The 21,592-nt window shown below is 45.2% G+C and overlaps 1 protein-coding gene across 1 annotated transcript in view; it reads right to left on the reverse strand.

Annotated features, from left to right (window-relative positions):
- Positions 1 to 1,418: 1,418 nt before the first annotated feature.
- The window catches only part of LOC119431061 (brefeldin A-inhibited guanine nucleotide-exchange protein 1-like), a 53,876-nt gene continuing 33,702 nt past the window's right edge, over positions 1,419 to 21,592 (reverse strand). Inside the window, 11 exon segments of the mRNA XM_037698524.2 lie at positions 1,419 to 1,590; positions 2,786 to 2,869; positions 2,871 to 3,005; positions 4,009 to 4,299; positions 6,309 to 6,442; positions 7,656 to 7,738; positions 9,860 to 9,998; positions 14,141 to 14,276; positions 15,625 to 15,778; positions 17,957 to 18,177; positions 18,588 to 18,749. Of these exon segments, the coding sequence (XP_037554452.1) occupies positions 1,456 to 1,590; positions 2,786 to 2,869; positions 2,871 to 3,005; positions 4,009 to 4,299; positions 6,309 to 6,442; positions 7,656 to 7,738; positions 9,860 to 9,998; positions 14,141 to 14,276; positions 15,625 to 15,778; positions 17,957 to 18,177; positions 18,588 to 18,749 (1,674 nt within the window). The 3' untranslated portion in view covers positions 1,419 to 1,455.

Here is a 21,592-nt window from a genome sequence, read left to right on the forward strand (position 1 = left end):
AAAGGGGGAAGATAAGTGGGGAGCGCGGCCTGGCAAGGTGTCTGGCTCGACTAGCAAGTTGTCGCAGGGTGAAAAGCGAGTGCAAGCAACTCTGCCACACTGCCCTGTTGCCTTTCCTCTGATATCTTCGAAGTTGATATTTCGAGATGTTTGGATCTGACGCAATCGAGATAAGAGGTGAAAAACGCATAGGTTTACACCACGGCCGGCAAAAAGTTTCCGATATTTTGAAATATCAAAATTCGAGTAAACGAGAGTTTCCTGTATTCTAGTGTCAGATGCAACAAGGTTCTATTGCACTTCTATTCTGTATCCCCATGCAGCACAAATAGAAGAACATAAAAGACAGGATAAAGCCTGAATCTATTTCATTTATTTTTCCTCTATGGCCACAGCCTGCTTTTTATACAAGCTCTTGTGCAGACAAAAAGAAGCAACAATGTTTCTCACCGCATCAAGCACGCACACACAACAACAAACACACTCACACACGCTGGAATGTCTCTGCTTTCTCTGGGCAAAAATAAATTAATGACTCCGAGAAAAATACACTATGGTACGACGGGCAGCACAGCTCGAAAAATGGTGCGGCCATGATTCCTTCGATGTCCTGTGCCCACACCCAAACTGCTTCAGGACGGCATAGATTGACAAAGAAAAAATGACAAAGAAAAAAAAACAAGGCTGTCACAACAATAAGTCCTAACATATGTTCCTTGCGTTGCATAGAGAACATCATTCCTTCCCAGCGCTGACTCCAACGGTGACATTTCTAAAGGCTCGTCCTTTTTTTTTTTGCATTCCCAAACTCTGCCGCATTGCTTGATTCGGCCGCCAGCTCATCACCCCCGTGCACTTGAGCACATTAACGTGTAAAAGCAAGGCGAGAGGCTAAATCACTGTAAAGGAGCTTTTGGGTATGCCTAAAATGCAAGAAGAATGAAGATGACACAAACCAGATCCACACATTGCCTTTTAGAAAAGACTGCTATCTTCTCATCATGCACAAATTAGCCGTTAGGACATTATATAACCGGGCATCACCGGAGGAAGGTGTGCTGAAGAAAGAGCCTCTTTCTTTATTCTTTTTTAAAGACCAACACTGCTTCCCCACGTATTGCACTCTCACGCTTTCACTGAAAGCTCAACTCGCTACCGTCCCAACACTTTGAGCACAAGCAAGCTACGGACTGCCGGGACATAAGGTTGCCAACGTAATATAAACTGCTTTATGCACTACTGCCGCTCTGGCGTCCTTGGAACATTTTTACCAGTAGCACATTAATTTCAACTCGTGCTAACAGACCAGTTCGCTGCTTAGAGTGAGCCTGCTGCGCATCGACAGTGACACCCCCCCGGCCCTAAATAAAATAGAATACGAAAAAAAGAACAACAGCACAGAGGGTATTGAAAAAAAAAAAAAAAAAGAAGTGTCTGTGTAAGCAACAACGGCGACTAGTGGTGCGAGATGTTGAAGGCGGTTCCGACGCGGAGGAAGAACTTCCGTAGCACTGCCCTTATTGCGGGCTTCACCTCCATGCAAGTCAGCTCGCACAGGTACGGATAGTAGACCGATGCATGGGCCCGAAACTGTGGAAAAAAAAAAAGAGTAAAGAGAAGAGACATCAAAAATTGAGGTGGGAGGCCGGATTCAGAAACATATTGCAAAGTAAATTGTCTTCCTATCATAATTATGTTTGGGAGTTACAGCGAGTTTTCCAACCCATACACTCGTATTGCAAAACCTAAACAACATTGCATTGGTTCCAAAAATCAGTACTATTCCAGAATAATTTTTTCATTTTATGTCGTCGATGAGCAGCTACACGAACTAAAAGAGACTCTAGTGCAACTCATGGGGGCCCCAGCTATGGACCTGGTACATTTTACGCTTCTACATGTTGTTTTTGAAATCTTTCACATTGTTTGAAACACTCGTTTACGTTTTTACCAAAACAAGATTTTGCTCGACCTCATGTTATGCAAACTTTCATAACTTTTTTCTAAATAAATATTTTGAAATGAAATTTTGCACACTCATTCCTCACAAAGAGATGTGTGTAGCTACCTAAGACAAAGGAAATTCATTCATTCAAATAACTTTACTGAGTGCCCTGCAATTTGTTGGGGTGGGCACCACCAAATTCAAAATTTTTAGAATTTACAGCTCATTTCGCTAATAAACTTGGTCCATATGTGCATTCTTATTACTTTGCTTAATTTTTCAAAAAATTACTTCCTTAGTATTTATAACATTGCATTTATCCTAGTTCATTGCATAGGCCCCAAACTTTGCTACATAATTGCCAAAGCTTTACTCAATTCAGCAAGTCATTAGTTACTTATCATTGCTGGCGCGACTAACACATTTAACACATTTTATGACAAAAATTAACTGCCAAAAAAATAAAATGAACGATTTCTTGCATTTAAATAGTTGGGTACGTTAAATTAGGCATACTTATTTAGGAAAAAGGTTATTTCAATCCCGGCTTCTAATATATGTATATTTTTTTTGTGGCCTCTCCACATTATAAGTGAGTTGCATTAATAGAAGTCTACCGCATAGTGTTCCCACTGAGCAGCTGTCTGCAATTTGTTACAGTGCGCGAGTCCGGATGGAGCAGACGGTAAATGCTCGGCTAAAATGGCCTACTTATCAAGACTGTCACCAGCTGACGCATCTCTCGGATGTCCTTCGAGTAGTTGCTATGCAAAAAATTCTCGATGCCACCATTGCGTCGTGGGGGCTCGGAATGAATGCTCCGCGAGGCAGTGGGCTCACCCGCTCGTCGTCGAGCCGCTGCACGCGCGTGAGGAAGAGCAGGAGCAGGGAGTCCCAGGACTCCCGGTGGCTCTCGGTGGCCAGTGCCAAGGTAGTATTCGAGCGCCTCTCGGCACACGCCGATGAGACGGTCTTGCACCGTGTGCCACGCCTCCTGGCGACCCTCGTCCCGGTACATGCGAAACAGGATGCGCAGCACGCAGGCCAGGCTCTGTGCTTCCTGCACGCACCATGTCGCAAGAGCACCAAACAGCGTGAAAAAAATTACGCAGATACAACGCACACTTCTGAATCTGGGTGAAGCAAAGCTTTCGAGGAGCAGCCGATTAAATTTCATAAAACTGCTCATCTTCTGCAACACGTTTCGCAGCATGGCAATTACGTGCGTGCCCGGAAGAGGCAGAAACCCCCTCCAAATGACCCAGTGCGATCCTTGCAACCGCAGATTACACCGTCTCTGGGTAGGCCAAGTTAACTGCAGTGGAATCTCGTTAATACGATCTTCATGAGAATCCGTAAAACAAAATGTATCATTCGAAAATCGTATTATTCAAAATACATTGCTCCTATAAGACCTGGGAAATGACCCAAAAAACGTATTATACCGAAAAATGTATTATGCGGAATCGTATCAACGAGGTTCCACTGTGTTGCATTATATCTTGAGACCTTACTCAGCGAGAAGCTGACCGCTCGAGCAGCTTTCTATGCCATTTCTATGCCTATGATCAGGACACGTGACACACACAGGGCTTCAGATAAAGTGACACAAACTGGTGCAGGACTGCAAGTATAACCTGCTATCACAATGCTGCAGGCTTACACATTCAGGAGGCACAAATGACACGAGAGGCTACAGACAGACCAGTGCAAACGCTAAGTACAACTTGATGTTCGCAATTAAATGTCGCAACCGCTGTCACAGTTACTGGAGAACCGCATAAAAGTCACGTGAAGCGAAAACACGTAGTGAAGGTGGCACAATTGATAGGTGGTAGCGTGTAGTGAAATACTAGCCAGTTAAAACGCGAACATGGCAACAGTAAAATTCATGGGTCAGTTGTCTTTTTGAGCCACAAGGCAACAGCAGCTCGTAAGCTTCAAACTGTAGGGTTGTTTGTGACACTACCAGACTGTGACACACACACACGCGCACACGCACACACACACACACAAAAATAGAGGATCCAGCCCCCACAATAAAAGAAGCTGTTGTGACCAACCTGAGTGAGCAGGTTGGGCTTGACGTTGCCACGGAAGCCTGCACGCCACAGGAGGTTCCGCTGTTCGCTGTCAGAGTTGAAGGCCTTGGCGAATCGGTGTGACTCGAGCAGGCAGTCCACCAGCTGGAGCAGCTGACCTGATGTCAGAAAGCTGTACATGCCTTGCTCCTCCTGCTGTTGCTGCTGGTCGAGCGAGAGGGAGCGGGCAAACCTCTCGGTCAGGTAACCCATGCCACCTGGTGCCGTTGGCTGCTGCTGCTGCTGCTGTTGCTGCGACGGCGCCACTTCTGCCTGTAAGGTCCACACATTCGTTGTACAGTGTCTGAAGCTGTAAGAGTCCATTCAGCACATCAAGATTCATTCTTTTCGAATTGTACTTGTGAACTTTTACTTCCTGTGCATACAAAGCTGCAGGGGTGGAGCTACTACTGCATTAGTGCACCGATTAGACTGGAAATGTTTGTCACACTTTTTTAGCTTCTGCAACCTCGCACAGGCTTGTTTACTTTCACACAAGCAGCCACAAATAAATGGTCATCATTTGTTTCGTAAATTTCGACAGTGTTAGTTGCTGTTGCAATAAATCTCTGATGTGAGCCGAGTGGTGGCCAAGCAGATGACGAACTGTCACATATACAGAATTGTGTGAATCATCCATTCCTGTAAAGTTGTTCTCTCAAACATGGTTCTTTCTTTCCTTTCACAACTAATCAAGGCAACGTGAGCTTCTCGGGACAGTTCCAGGCTGCTATACGACTGAATGACTGCAGCTGTGAGAGGGAACCGCTCAACAGGCAGGTGCTGTTACGCCAAGCTGCTGCTTCCAATCTTTGAGCTCAACCATTGCTCGTTAACGAAATGCAATTGTGAATGACTGAACTGTAATGCGCAAGGGCAATGCGGGGTCATTCTTGAATAAAGAAAGAAAGAAATAAAGATCACGCGTGGCATCAGAAAAGAAGTCGAGACCCCGAACCGGCACTTTTCGTGGAACCTATTCTGCGCTGAATGGTCCCAAAAATGCGTAAAATCCATGATGGCACTATGACATCCTTGCTTTGTGGACTGGGAGTGAAATTGAACATAGAAAGATCTGGCCTCATTCTATTCACTAAAAAGTCATCCTTTTCTCAAAATAAAACACGCAGAGAGCTCTGAAAGGGTAACTTACGAGACTGGCCTGATTAGTATTGCGCTGTAATGCACTAACTGCATTTAGTACAAGTTGCAACATGCGAGCCCTGACCCAGCTTATGGTAGCATTTGCGATGCACTCAAGAAAAACTGTGGAGAGGGTCTTGCTGTTCTAGCAATGCTGATTAACCCTTTTTTGTTTTGTCTTAAACATTATTTGGACGTTGGTGGGCCTACATTGCGAAGCGATAACACCCAATCCCTTCAAGAGCCAGTGGCATGCCACCATGAAGCACACGACATTATGCATGGGAGGTTATGCTACTTTGCAGGTGAGTAATTGGGCTACTCGGCAGGCTATGGGCGCACTGCATCCCATGAAGGAATGGGTAGCACAGGAGCTGATGTGCATTGTGGGAATGGCAATACCTTCCCTGCATTTTTCTTGGGCATGTCACACGTTTGTGCCACTAGCTAGGCCTGCATAGTGCTCTGGCCCCACCTTATGCACTGCAACTCATAATGAACACGATACTGTATTTAATGAATGAATGATGCTCGCACCCCCCCTCTCCTCTCCCCCACTGGCATTCCTAAATTAATTATTCTTTTCCCTCGTGTAATCATTGCACCCTCTAAAATTGTTGCAGTGACTGTCGTCTACTTGTACTGGTTGGTTATGATGGTGACTATATGTTCAGCTAGTGTCTGCAAATAAAGTGCCTTTGCAGGTTCCTCCAGAAGGACACACTGTTTGGCTGGTTGGTCTGACATGTTGACTGGAAAACCAAGCGTGAATAAATTACACAAAGACACGGGGAACAGATGAGGACAAGCGTGTGCAGTTCCTGCTTGTGTAAGAAGTGTGCTCTCATTACAAAGGTAAGTGCTGTATGGAAGTAATATTTCGTTTGAGGTTACAGGGGACGGCATTAGAACCCTGATTTACAGCTACTCTATTTTTCATTTGCACCTAGAACGTTCTCTCAGAAAATTTTCTCCGCATAATTATCGCACCTCCCAACTTCGTATCAATTTATTGTGAAAAAAAAAAAAGTGAAAGTATTATGTTAGTTATTAAGTTAAAGGTAATACCTTCAACTCTTTTCGCACACTGGAAGTTGCTCCTATCTACAGAAGATAACGAGGCAGAAATTAGTAGTTACCTGGGCAGCTGCAAGGTTCTCTGCGTCCTCTTTCCGACTCGTAGCCGGGAAGAACACAATGTTGTCGATTGTCTGAATGAGCTCCAGCTGAACCACGCACTTGATCTTCAGGGAGTTGAACAGCACCTCGTCCTCTGCACGTGCACGCGAAAGGGTTTTTTTCAGTTCACAGAATCTGTCAAACTAACGGTGCTCATTACTAGAGACCCAATGTTTCGGCACTATAAAACGCTGTTTCAGGCATCTATAATAGGCGCTGGATCTGTCATTTAAGCATACCTAGGCGCCAAATACTCTTCTCTTGGCACGTACAGGCTCTATTATTCAGGACTGCTGCTGTGCATCTGATTTTATCAAACAACACAGCCCACTGAACCCTTGTTTGGTGAAATGCATTTTATTTCTCGAAACGCCCGTCCGGTCTTCCTGCTGTGTGCTTTCGTTCTTCCAGCGCAATAAATATGTCAATTCTTTGCTAAACTTTTTCCATTTCCTGCCTTTTTATGCTTTACAAGCAGCCTATAACAAACAAACAACAAAGAAGCTTGTAAAAGTATTTTACTAGCAGCACATTCCTGTAACCTAATGTCTTCCCACCCTGTGAACTCTCGCCGGCTTGGTTTTGTCAAAAAAGGTATTGCTAAGTTGATTACTCACACACAGAGGACTTATAAACCCTATGCTTAACCCTTAACAGTTATTTGCCGTAAAGTTCAAAAGTTCTTTTTCGCAATGTTGATAAGTTGCGGCCCTTACACAGGGGCTGGTCATATTGGCACAATTTTTCTGTTCGAGCATAGACACCATGGTCCTTTTGTAGCGATGATGATTATTGTGGTTTATTGGCGCAAGGGCCAGATGTGGCCAAAGAGCGCCAAGACTCCTTTTGTAGCGAAAAAGGGAGCGCTATTGTTTTAACTATTTCTTCACGCTATTGTTTTCGCACGCACGCCCCGCACCTTCTGTTCCTCAACACACACACTTTTTCCACTGCTCAGGTTTGGTTCGGCAGCACACTCGTGCAGACAGTCGTCCTCTGTGACATGCATGGCGAGATATCCTAACAACTTTAAAGCCTTTCGCAAAAATTATCAAAACCACAGAATGTCACGTGCTCAGGTTCAAGAGTAGATGATCATTCCTTCCAATTCATTTTTCTTTTTCAATTTTGGGCTGCCAAGTTGGCAGTGCGACTTTTACACGAGCGCGGTCCTTAAACGAGTAAATATGGTAATGCAAAGTCTGCACTTTTGAGCAACCAAACCTGTTACATATCCCATAATTCTAGTTCAAGGAACTGCAGCAGAATGCACACTTCTCAGTAACAAGGAGGAACAAAAAACTCACTTGATCTTGTGTCCGTGTCATCGTGACCACTCACTGCTTCTTGGTTTCCACTACCATCCTTGTTGGGCTTCCATGTGAGCAAACTGGGCAAAAGTGAGGAACACAAATAAAGCACGTTAGCTTCAAACACCCCAAACTTCATCAGGCGATATGTACAAAGTCATTTGTTTTCGAGTAAAACCCTATAATTCCCGATTTGGGCACCCCAAACAAGCTTTAAATTGGGCTAAACTCTATTTTTACCCGAAGTTCTGCTCTTTTGTAAGGGTTAAAAATAGATTGCAGGCATCCAAAGGCCTTGTCTCATATTGATGGAACCACTCGGTGTTTGAAACAAACTAAGGTTATCTTGTTCGACTTGGAGCCGAGTCCTTGGCGAGCACACATGCACATTTGATGCGTGTATAGTTCTCGGCCTCTGTACCTGAAGACATTCTGCTGAAGGATGGCTGTGTGTGAAAAACTCTGGACTTAGGCTCTGAACGTGAAGACCCCTGGGTAATCAAGAAAACAGTACAAGGCGAGGAGGCGCTTGTGCTGATGTGCACCTATTGTAAGATGAGATGATCCCTGACCCGAATAAGAAGCCATATGATAAAATCCACTAGCTATTCGCTTCTGTCCAAAGTAAACAAAGGATATACTGTGGAATCTCGCTGATACGATCTTCATGGGAACCGGAAAATAAAGCATATCATCCGAAAATCGTATCATCCAACGTATTATCCAACGAAATCGTATTATCGAACAAAAGAAAAGTATCCCGAAAAACATATTACGCAGCATCGTATCAACGAGGTTTCACTCTCTTTGCTGTCTTCGAGGATACGTACAGTTGACACATGACTTGCAAGCAGCTGTCTTTGTCATTATATGTTTCTGTGAGTGACATTGCCTGGGTCGATCGTTCGTGAAAGTCACCATGATAATCCCTCACACCTCTTAAATGAAGCTATGGGTTGCAAAACTGATACTGTAGCTAAACAGACAGCTTTAGAATGGTGTTCTCAGGCAAACGTAAACTCCTTACGTACATACAGAAATAGTGTACGCCCCTCTGCACATGCTCCGCACGCTACCGGGTTTCCGTGGCTTATGTACACTATGTTAACATACTACATAATTTGGCGAGTTAGATGGAAATAGCGTTGTCAAAGTTGGTGGCACCCATGGCTTCCATTACAGTGTGAATTGTTGAGATGGCTGCACTCTCGCTATCTCAAGGTGAATTAACCTCGTTTTCTTCTCAACTCGCCTGAATCGCAAGTTATAAGCGCTTAGAACACCAAATTTCTAAGATTGTTCAGCGACTCTGGCATATTGACGAGATGCATCGGCACAGAAATGACACAACGCGTTCTAATGAATTGTCTTGGCTTGGATTAGGATCAACACAGCATTGCTCCATCAACTGCGACATTCAGGTACTGTGTGTTGTGTGTGCTGACGTCGGGGAGCGCATGCAATGGGGCAGACACCCTCACAGAGACAAAGTCTGCGACGACCTCAGCTGGGGCAGCCAGCACTCGGCGCTCCTTTTGCACCGAAAACAATGCGAGCTGTTCTCCTGCGTGGCAACGAGCTCGAGAAGCTACACAGCGCATGCGAGATGTGGCACTGTGCGGGTCTCTACATCGAATAGTAGATATTCAATTCACAAATCAAATTATTTGAATGTTTACTACTTGATTTTATTTGATGATATTTGAGTATCTACACACCCTTAAAAAAAACTTTTTCCAGACTTTCATATGCTAGAACTGAGCTGTAATGAGTGCTGGCATACTAATTTGGCATTCCGTTCGCTAAGAGTATACCACACTGCGTATCCTGACTTCTCTGTACTTAAGTTACAGATAGCTTGCCACATTCTCATTATGCAATGCTAGGACCCTCCCGCACATGTGTAGCACCTTATTTTCTTGCCCAACATTGGTAAGCATTAAATTTTTGAAGAATTCCATATACGTTTTTTTTTCTTGTTCGATTCCATATTCGATTAGAAATCTACTATTCGGTATTCATACCCATGGCAGAAATATATAATCCACACATCTTAGCATGGCAAAGAATCCTGCACTGTGCCGACAGCCTCGGAGGCCATGCTCTCGGCCAAGTCCTACAGCCTGCTCAGAAAATGGCACTGCAGGCGCACCCTTGAAATGAAACACAAGATGCGAAAACACCGCATGCGAGCTGCTCACGTTGCCGGCAGGGTGGTTCTGAAGATGTCCAGCATGCACTGGCAGGTCTTGTCCCACGTCTCCGTGTTGAACTTGGTTCCGTTTGAGATCACCAGGTTTTCCAGGCAGTTGGTACCCGACCGTGCCAACTGCTTGTTGTCTGCAGTTGAATGAATATATTTGGAGACCCTAATTTGATAGCATCATAGTTTTAGGACTTTAAAACTCGAGTATATCAGATTCTCTGATATACGCACCAATTGTGCCATGTTGCAGAAACAGGTTTTACTGTAGTTACAGAGTAGTCAACGTTAGTGTTTGAAAAAATACTGCAGCGGAAGCCCAAATATAGTTAACTTTGGTCAGAAATACAAAACAGTTTTTTCTAACTTAACATGTTCACAATTTATTAAAATTATTCCTAACATGTTAATTATTTACTAAAATTATTCCCAGATGCTGCTTTGTAGGGTCGTTGTGAACAGGCACTCTCCCTCTCTATAGACACAGCTAGAATGATCTCTGTCACGAATGAAACAATTCATGTCAATTCATAAAATGATAACGTAATGTAGGCAGAGATTTGGTTGTCATTATACATCGACATTATACATCGCCAGTGCCGTGATTATGCGCCTGAATAATCAATAGCGTCGGAATAATCTGGCTCTGAATATCAGTCGGCGACTGCATTCGCATTTTTTCTAATAGATTCTGCCTGAAAGTGGACCTAAATGAACAAGCATTGGTGTCTACATGGGCAATTGTAGATAAGCTCTATAAATCGAGTCTTTTACAACAGAATTGTAAATGATGGCAGCTATGTACAGTAAAATCTCATTACTACGAATACCTCATTAACAACTTTTCAGAAATTCCCTGCTGACTTCTTATAGCTTCAATGTAAAAATATTTACTTCAGAATACCGAACTTTACAGAATAACAATCATTATTAAGTTTCCATGTCATGCTAACAACGCCTCAGTACCACAAACTACTCTTAGATTTCCGTGTATCCTTCACGGCAGCTGACACAGCAGGCTAGCAGACAACAAGGCACAGAAAGTGGACGGCGCGGCGCGTGGGATTGGAAAACCTGAGACGGCATCCGAGAAGAAAAAAAGAACGCGGGCGAGAACTTCTTCCCCCCCCCCGTATTGAGGAGGTGACCCACTCTCGATTCTGCCCGGCTGTGCTTCGCTGTGCCGCTCAGTCTTGGCTCAGCAGCCGTCCGAGATGGAGGTGCCCATTGTTCCTCCCGCCAAGTGCGAGATTCGTTCCGTAATTCGCCTTTTGCATGCCAAAGGGACTTCACCCATGGGTATTCATCGTCAGTTGACAGAGGTGTATGGCGACAAGTGTATGCAGGGAGTTTAGTGCCAGTGGGAAGGAAGTCCACGATGAAGAACGGAGTGGAAGACCGTCTGTTTCGGAGGCGATTATCGAGATGGTCCAACGCAAAGTGCTTCAAAACAGGAGGATCACCGTCCGTGTACTTGTTGCTCGGATTTCTGGGAGGTTCTTACGGTACAGTGGAAGAGCTTTGACTGAAAAATTGGGGTATCAGCAAGTGTTAAGCTCGATAGGTACTGCGTCTGTTGACAGCAGAACACAAGGAGAAACGCCTTGCCTGTGCTCGCCAGTTTCGTAAAAAATTAAATTATGGGGTTTTACATGCCAAAACCACGATCTGATTATGAGGCACGCCATAGTGGGGGACTACGGAAATTTGGACAACCTGGGGTTCTTTAACGTGCACCTAAATTTAAGTACACGGGTGTTTTTGCATTTCGCCCCCATCGAAATGCGGCCGCCGTGGCCGGGATTCGATCCCCCGACCTCATGCTCAGCAGCCCAACACCATAGCCACTGAGCAACCACGGCGGGTGCTCGCCAGTTTCTTCAACAGTGTCAAGAAGATAAGGGAGGATTGTTGGACTCTTTTGTTACGGGAGACGAAACGTGGGTGTTTCATTTCACTCCCGAAACGAAACAAAAGTCCAAACAATGGCGTCCCTCAGGGTCACCAGTCGCAAAGAAGTTCAAACAAACTCCTTCTGCTGGCAAAGTAATGGCCAGTGTGTTTTGGGATCTGGGACAACAATCAACTCAGACAGTTATTGTGCAACACTAAGAAAACTCAGGCGAGCTATCTAGAACCGATGGCAAGGACGACTAACAGCCGGTGTAACGCTGCTTCACGACAACGCCCAACCTCACGTCTCCCGTCAAACCCAGGATCTTTTGAGAAACTTTGGTGGACTGTCATGCCCCACCCACCGTACAGTCCGGACCTCGCGCCTAGCGATTATCACTTGTTCCCCAAGTTAAAGGAACACTTGAGTGGCCAACGCTTCTGGAGTGACGATGAAGTCAAAGAAGCGGTGAAACGCTTCCTCAACAGGTTGGCGGCGGAGTGCTACGACATTGGGATATTGAAATTGGAGCACCGTCTACAAAAATGCGTAGAAAAATATGTGTAGTGCTCCGAGCACTTGTGGGGATGCTCAACTCTCTCACTTCCCCAATGTTTTTCCCACATGGCCTTTTGTGTCTCCTGGAATCCAGCTTCACCGCATAGCACATACGGTAGCGGAAGTCGGTGTAGTTGCGCACTAGAACAAGAGATGACGTGAGTGTTCCGATGCTAGCGCCACCTAATGGTGTGGATAGTCGGGCGCAGGAGAAACTAGCTTCTTTCTCTCAGGCTGCTGGATGACGTTGCGTGTGGAGTCGGTTATATTTGGGTGGGGAACAGCATCAGTCCATCGTGCTTGTCGATGCACTCCGTGCGACCGACCCGCAGAGGGCTTTCCAATCTCTCGGTTCAGCCCAATTCTATCCAAATTAAGATGTGGCTACCGCAGCCCACAGTTGAACCCATAAACTCATCGTCAGCAGCAATATGCCACAACAACTATGCGATTATGATAGGTCACATGTAGATTAATCCAACCTGTGGCAAATACAGAAAAGGAAATATACAGTTAAACCTCAATATAACGAAATTCTCGATATAACAAAGTATTGAACTTTTTATAACTTCTTGTCTAAAGAACACCATGTATTTAAAACCTCAATACAACAAAGTATGTTTATACACAATTTCAATATAACAAAATTTAACTGCCGCCGCAAAAGAATACCGAGACAATAAATGGACGATTCAGTGGACGCAGAGGGTCAAATGGTTGAATTACAAGTGGCTACTAGTGAATGCACCTCTCAAACCATGTGACCAAGAGCTACTGTTGAGGAGCAGCGTCATGTTCCATATAAAGTCCAAGTGCGATAAGATCCTATCGTGCCCTGCGCTTTGTGCAAGTGCAAGTGAAAACTTGCGAGGGTGAGCTGAGAAGGATGGTGCTTGATGAGTGCAGTCTTTTCGAGCGAGCGAAGGGGAAGAAGGGAAAGGAGCGAGCTCGTGGTAACGTGATCAAGCGCGCGTGAGGGGTGGTGGTGGTGGTGCTGGACAAAGTGGGGGCAGGTTGGTGCACGTCTACTTTCATAGTGCAGCCGTGGCTGCGCATGGCTGTCAGTGCCGCTGAGCACATACGCACCCTGTTTTGGATGTAATCTACCGCCTGTTCAAAGAATGGGCGTACTGAGATGGCATGGCATCATTTGTGCTGTCTTCCGGCGCGTTTAGTACTAGAGGTTGCGTAATCTCAAGTTTTGGAGACGCATTGAAGCAAGAGGCAGACGAAGCATTCACTACCTGCTCCTGGCGCTTTTCATGATAGCGTCGTCCCACTGCAGGTGACACTATCAGCCGCGGGGTCAGAGTGGACGTAAAAGTGTGGCTGGCTTCGCTTCGTACCACCGATGTGAAGAAGATATCGTCGACACGGCATGAAATAGTATCTTTTGTCCCCTACTCTAATTCAACAAAATTAATTTTTTTTTCATTCACATTTGCTTTTTCTGATTGCCCGATAATTCGAAAAATATTGCGGCCCCTTCCGTGTAAGAAAAGTCCATCGGCAACTGCAATTAACTGCATAAAAGATTAAATTTCAATGCAAAGAAATTTCTATATAACGAAGCAAATTGACGATTTTACTGACTGTTATATTAAGGTTTAACTGTCTCTTCCAGTTTGGTTCATGTTTGCATTTCATTCTGGCGTGGACCACACGCTGGAGACAAATCTGCTTGCAAGATTCAGGGTATGTGGAGAGAAAAAGAAACCACACAGCACTAACTATGATAGGCCAAAAGCAACACAAAAGTTTAGACCGTCAAAGGGGACACTGGTACAATTCGTTTTCAAGCACAATGTTGAGACTGCCTTAACTCACCTTGCTGAACACACCAGTGCAGCTGAACAAAGAGTTCGTCGAGCAGGAGGTTTCCCAGGACGTCGTAGTACTGGGTGAACACGTCCACGATGGCGTACAGGGCGTGGTTGCAAGTGGTGGTCATCCACTCCGCCTTCTGCACACAAAGAAGTGTGCGCACTGCACATGTGGTGCTTCCGAAAATGAAGTGGACACACTTCTTGACCAGCTGCAGCTAAAAATTTACTCTTAAAAACATGCCAGAACTAACCTCCTCTATGTGCAACAATTCGAAAGAATCAGAGACAAAGATAGGCTCGCGAAGTTAGTAAGCTGGTGCTCTTCGTCTGAAATGAAGAATGTCGAGATCAGTCCACCTAAAACCTCAAACTGTCTTGGTCGTCGATCTGAACACTTCAGTCATGTAGTAATAGTAGTTATCGCCAAAATTAGGTATTCGGGGTCATTCATTCACAGAATTTCTAGCGGGGCTGCTATTAGAACATTTGTCGAGCGAACACAAAACTTATTGGTGGTGCTAACACACTTATTAAAGGCTAGATATAAGAAAATTCAATGTAACGAAATTCTCGAGACAACAAAGTATTTAACTTTTCATAACTTCTTGCCCATAGAGCACCATGTATTTAGAACCTCAACTTAACGAAGTATATGCTTATACATGATTTCAATATAACGAAATTTCACTGCCGATGCGAAGGAATACTGAGACAACAAACATGAAACTTCCATAGATGCAGAGGGTCAAATGTTTGAATTGAAATAGAAAATTGAATGTGAAATTCTCTGTTGCAGTTGTGTGAGTTTTCAGAGGCTGCAAACTAGCACAGCACTATGTAATAACAAAACTACTGAAATGCAAAAGCGTGGGAGGCGCAGAATCGAACAATAACGAAAACCTTTGGCCGCCTGCGTCGTTGTCAAGGGTAACGTCAATAAGTTATTTTTTCTAAACATCGAATAGAACAGGACAAGTAGCATTTTCTTGCGTCTTATAATGCAATGCAATCTTTTTATTAGGAGAGGTTGAGTACTAGTGACGGAATTATAATGAGGAGTGGCTACTTAATCGAGCTAGTGCATGAAAGTCACGGGTGAGTCGCAAATCAGGTCCTGCATTTACCTCAATCGCTCGATTACTAAAACTTTGTTTGCGATAATATTGACTCGTTAGACGTTCTGGAGCATCAATCTATCAATTTCGCTTGACTTATACTTGCGTTTAGTGTCCTTTTAACAAAAGAGTGCTCATTATACAGTTATACAGAAATGAAAAAGGAAAAACTTAATCGGACACATTATTACTTTACCAACTGCAGCCCAGTCACTGTGTTTATAACGCAAACCCATCATTTTCTCTACCATGCTACCACAGATACATCCCTTCCACTAAGGCACAACAAAACACTTTGCGACTGTCGTACACAGAACACTGCAAGACTAACACTGCCAAAATGTAAACTGTCCTAGTCTAGTGATGTCACCTCATTGTGCCGCTCAGGCAGCTTCATGTTGTCGAAGATGCGGAAGATGATCTGGAACAGGTCCTGCCACCAGTGAGGCCGGAACGACGAGCCGTACGTCTTGACCACCTCGAACATGACCGTCAGGGCCCGGGTCCTGATGTCCAGCTTACACCTGCCATCGTGCAGAACAATAATCAAACGCCAATGTACAGTCAGCAACTCCGATGTACAGTCAGCAACTGTCGACCTACTGTTGTCAGTACACAGTCCCGCCATTGCTGTGATCACAAAGGGTTGACATGTTGGCTTGTGGGCTGCGGGCCAGCCAAGCCGAGCTGCTGGCTAAAATGCGCATGCATATCTAGGATGTGCCGTTTCAAGTTGCTGAGTACAGTCGAGCGCCTCTACAACAAAGTCCTCTACAACGAAGTCCTCTACAACGAAGGCCTCTACAACGAAGTCCTCTACAATGAAGTCCTCTACAACGAAGGCCTCTACAACGAAATGATCTGTATAATGAAGGAATAATTCTGTCCCGGTCCTACTGTGAGTGGTGCAGTGTGGTGCGCGACCTTTACAACGAATTGATCTGCATAAAGAATGATTTTGGAAGCCCCAAACATTTCAATATCAGGCATTCGACTGTAGTTGACATTTTTACTACCAGAATGCATATATTGAGCTGGGAGCAAACAAATATTCATTTCGCTCCAACCGACATTGCCTCAAATCTTGCATCTTTGTCTTCACATTCATGAAAAAGAGTAATACAGTAAAATAAAGAAAACATTATTGAAAATAAAGTATGGCCAACCAATTTATATTACATTGTTAATATCCAATAAACATGACTCCCTTTAATTTGACCCTTGCAGGACTGCAAGATTTGGTTGAATTATCTGAAAGACTGAATTAACAAATTAAGGCAGAATGCACAAATTCAAATCTTCTTTTTATTGCTTGAAGTAGTCTGTAACATCCTTTTGCTTCTTGCTATTGAAGAGCGACTCAACCAGATGCGCCTAAGAGTGACAACAAGTTTAAGCACTGCCTAAGCATTGGACTGGAAAGTAACGATCTGAAAGTTTCGAATGTTTTGAACTACTTCACACCTAGGGAAGCAGTAGTGCCATGTGCTGAACATGTTGCGCTTTCCAGCTTTTAGTAACCGCTGCACACATGAGGGGGCACAGGAGGGGAGTCAAACTAACCGTAGTGGCACACATTTACGTTCGAATCTACAGTAAAACCTCAATAATTCGACCCTCGTTAATTCGGAAAATCGGATAATTCGGGTGTGTCCTCTGGCCCCGGCAGGCGTATGCATTATTCAATGTAATCAAACTGTCGTTAATTCGGATAACTTTCAGAGCCTGGCGAGCGAGGAGCGCCGCAAACGTGCGACGCAAAAGAGCAAAAACAACACTAGTGTACAACCGAAACGAAGTGGCAGAGTACGCATTGCCATAATCATTAACGGAAATCATACGTGAATGACAGCAATGCTGGAACGCTTCGTGCCTTCTTGTGTCTTTAACACCTTTATTCTTGTGTTTACTGCGGTGTATAACGCCGTGTTGGCTGCGGGCTTTCATTATTGCGTAGCCGCCATCCATGACCGCGTCAATAGCGGTCACGCATTAGTCCACAGTTGTTGCAGCGAACGGTAGTTTCGTTCTGGCTCTGTGCGTGCGTCACCCCATGCCTTCAGCACCACAAAGTCGCCGTTCATAATCGCGTCGATAGCGGCCACGGTTCCCTCTGCAGCAGTTGCGGCAAACAGTTTTGTTTTGACTCGGTGCAAAGCTATAGAGGATAAAGAGCACCGGCTACATCATGATGGATGGACGATCTGTTGGTGATCAGATCACTGGCGAAAAAATTATCGGGATGTGCACGTGGTGGTGTAAAGCGTGTCGCAAATGAAGGTGCGCGCTGCATCCGTGCCACGAAGGAAGTCTCGAGGCTTCGATCGCCGCTGCCGCACTGCTTTTGTGCAAAATAGAAACACGATTTGCTGATTCATTCACTAAACAAAAGCGTGTTGGCATAGTAAGCATTTGCATATTGTTTTCTGGATACCCTCGATAATTCGACATTCGGTTAATTTGGACATTTCTTTCGGTCCTGTGAAATCCGAATTAACAAGGTTTTACTGTAGAAGAGTTTTCCTTCTGTAGCCAATGCACGTTTTCTCACCAAGACTTTCCGGTGCGTTCAAATCAAGCAAAAAGTTGAATTAACCGAGGTCGAACAAATGCAAGTCAACTGTGATATTTTATATCGAGGCTTGACTGTTCACCAAGTTAATGACACAAACTACTTCGTCACCAGGGCAAGTGCACAGTACCTGTTGACAATACAGGAGAGCTCGAAGAGGATGGGGAACCAACCGCGCACCCAGACACGGTCCTCCTCGGGCACCGTCTGGTCCTCCATGTTGTGGTCGCGGAAGGTCCGTGGCTGCTCCGCCACGTACTTGGCACAGTGCCGGATTAGCCGTATAGACTCCATCGACGTGTCCGGGAAGTACGCGTTGCACGCAAACTCGGACAGGCATTTCACCGCATCCTGCACGGTGTGATGAGGGTAACAGGCTTTTTGAAGCGCCTTCCCTTCAAGCTATCTCGCAAAAGGCCCCTCTTAAAACGTGACCTGGCATGGTGTTTCTTGGGCTAAACGAAACATCACTTGAAGCCAGTTGACTACCAAATATGTTGAATACAGAAGATGGCTTAGTGCATCAAACTACAAGCTTTATCGTTAGCAAAGTAACTATCGCCATGGTTTTGGCAAGACTAAGCAGTTTAGACACTGCCTAATTACTTGTAGATCCAATGCAGTTTCGATAAGCTGAACTTCTGTCAAGATGAACCGATTAATGAGGTTCCTTTGCGCTAATCTTGGAAGGGATCCATCGTATTTGATTCATGGCAGAAAATCCTTAAGGAGATGACAAGCAAGCCAAGAGCAGTGTTCACCTGAAAGGAGTCGACGAGAGACTGAAAGTGTTGCTCGTATGTCTGCGTGACAATGCGTCCAGTCGTCTGGAAGGCGAGTTCCACGATGCCTTCATCTCGGTCTGAAGCCGCCAAGTGGAACACGCTGAAGATATTTTTCCAGCCAGACTTGATGTTTGCCGCCTGCAGGGTGAAAAGCCAGCAAGAGTAAGAAACAGAAACTACAGAGTCATATAGCCCGACTCCCGGGAAAAAACAACTGAAGAAAGATAGCCATGGGCTGTCCAACTTTGCAATCCTGGTACAGTGTAGACCGCTTATAACGTAAGTCGCCAGAGTCACGAATCTCTGCACTATAAGCGGTACCACACTATAACCAAAACAACGATTTTCAAGCCCTGCACATATGCAAAACAGGTAGACCAAGCAGCCGCGCGTATCCGAGAATCGAAGCGTGCGACTGAGTTTTGCATCCGCTTAAATTTACGAACGTTGAAAGGTTAATGCCCAAGTACCCACAATCTTCACATGAAGCAGACAAAGTAATAATTAAAAAAAAAAGATGTCGCCCTTTCACCCGAAAGGCGAAGCATCAATTGCAAGATAGCAAATTAGTAGAGAGCTATAAGGAGTAGGGACAGTAGTTTTATCGGCTGCATAAACTTGACACATTCGCTTACTAACTGAATTAACAAGCGTGGCATCAACGCGCACAAGCGAACATCAATAGACTCGATGACCGCAGACCACCACTGTCAAAACGCGGGCGTCGCAGCGAGCGAAGGTTCGTGCGGTCTATCGCTTCAACGGAAACTGAGTGGCATAAGCACAGTGCATACAAAGGTCAGAGCCGTGTGGAGATCACTTTCAAGATACGGTGCGCGTGACAACACCGACAGCCGGCACAGGCGCAAAGTACAAGAACGCATTTGTTAGCAGAGTAGAAGCCGTCCCCTCCCCCCCCTCCCGCGCTGCCTTCCCGCTTTGCTCCTTTCGCGTGGGAGATAGCGTCGCCAGTTACCCTTGCGCCCAGTTGCAAGATACGCATTTGGTGCCGCATTACAGCGTTGCCGCCCCTCCCTCCCATACCCCCACAGCCTTTCGCGCGACGGAAGTCGCATTTGCTCTCCACGAAGGCGCGCGCCCCCCGCGCGCCTTCGACGAATGCGACGAATGCGACGAATGTGCGAATGTGACGAATGCGACGAATGTGCGAATGAAAGCGCGCCCCCCGCGCTTTCATTCGCACATATGGCGCGCCCTTGGACTCATGCTTCACGTCTCATGCTCCTCCTCCGCATCGCCCTCGTTCATCTCCTCTCCCATCGCTGGGCGCACCTCGTTGGGAAGCGTGCTCGCTACTGCCCTTGTCGGCAAGATTTTCCCACGGAAGCCGCATTATAAACGGTATTTTGTCTCACGCGGCTGCACTGTAAGCGGTATGCGTATACTTGGAGTTCTATGGGAGGGTAAACGGGAGTTGGAAAAGGCCGCGTTGGAGCCAGTTCTGGACTATAAACGGTTACATTATAAGTGGTCTATACTGTACTAAGCTCTTATGAGTACATGCACAGTGCAATCGACTTTTAAAGGCCAACTGCAATTAAATTTTGCGCCATGTAAAAAGCCCAGCTTCAGATACTACAGATGTAAGTGCAGCCTCTGTGCACAAGATTTTATGTTTGAAATCTAAGTGGATGTGTCACAAAAGGCTCGCAAATGTAGACGTTCTTGATAGCGAAACTGGGGATAAGAAAGAAAAAAAAATGCTGCCATTGGCCTTTGCCAAAGGTGACACATGACTAAGAAAGTGCGGCGGCTCCTTGGCGTGACATCCATGATTGACCGTTGCCTGTGGCTACCCGTGGCACGTTGAAAAAACCTCAAAGGTGACATGCTAGCACCTCCGTCATAGCCACTAACCACCAGGTGCCAGTGTTGTCCGCTTAGGCGCTACTTAAAGGCTGCCAGTAAGAAAGTTAGACAATTACCAGCCCTGCAGTTTTGCCAAGATTGCTTCAGTAGTAGTATACACTACTCATTAATTATCAATTTAGCCAAAGTGAAATTTCGTTGCAGTGGGCCTTTAAAAGAGATGTGAAAGCAAATATCATTCTGTGGAAAGCCAGTAAGCACTCTAATATGCAGCAGATGTTTATAAGCATGTGAAAATGCATGTGCTTTATGTACTGTGCATTTAATTAACACTGCTTTGCCCAGCATCTGCAGATGCAGTACGCTACACTACACTATCTGCACTACAGCACGTTTCTTTTACCAATGCACCTCACTGAAGACAGCAAGGCAATTAACTTTTGCAATGCGCCAAGAACGACCTCTATTTTCTATTGGTTTCCCAAAGGAGACCTTGAACAATCCATATTTCCATGGATATAAGCTACCTGGTTATAACTGTCATGTAAAATACTTAAGAGGAAGTTTTAGCTCAGGGTTAACTCTGATGCCACTTATTCAAATACATACATATAAGATGCACAAATGCTTTCATAAGGCAATCGCTGGAGTGATTGGAGTGAAATTTGGTGCATTTCAGAGAGAAAGTTAATTCCTAGTGGCTGCTACTAAAAGCCATGCTCCTTAGTTTCAAAATCAAATCAAATTGTTGTGTTTAATGTCCCAAAGCAACAGTGTGGCTATGAGAGACGGCATAGCTGTAGACTCCGGATTATTTCTGATCGCCTGGAGTCCTTTGACACGCACCTAAATTTAAGTGCTTGAGCCTTCCTGCACCTTACGCCCCCAATTGAACCCACAGCCTTGTGTTCAGCAGCACACCACCATAGCCAGTGAGCCACTGTGGTCGGTGTTGATTAGTTTCTTAGTTTTGGATAGTTAGTGAAAGTAACTCTACCACAGCACATCAGTTCTGCGGCAGCCCACAAGGTGGAGGAAGGTTCGTGAAAAGGAAAATCGTCATCCACCCAACTGTAGCACGAAACTAAAAAGGAAACCCACTTTGTGTTTCTCAGAAAGAGAGCTCTGCAGTTGAAGAAAATTCATCCTGT

Source organism: Dermacentor silvarum, chromosome 10, assembly GCF_013339745.2.
Source record: "Dermacentor silvarum isolate Dsil-2018 chromosome 10, BIME_Dsil_1.4, whole genome shotgun sequence".
Lineage (NCBI taxonomy): Eukaryota > Metazoa > Arthropoda > Arachnida > Ixodida > Ixodidae > Dermacentor > Dermacentor silvarum.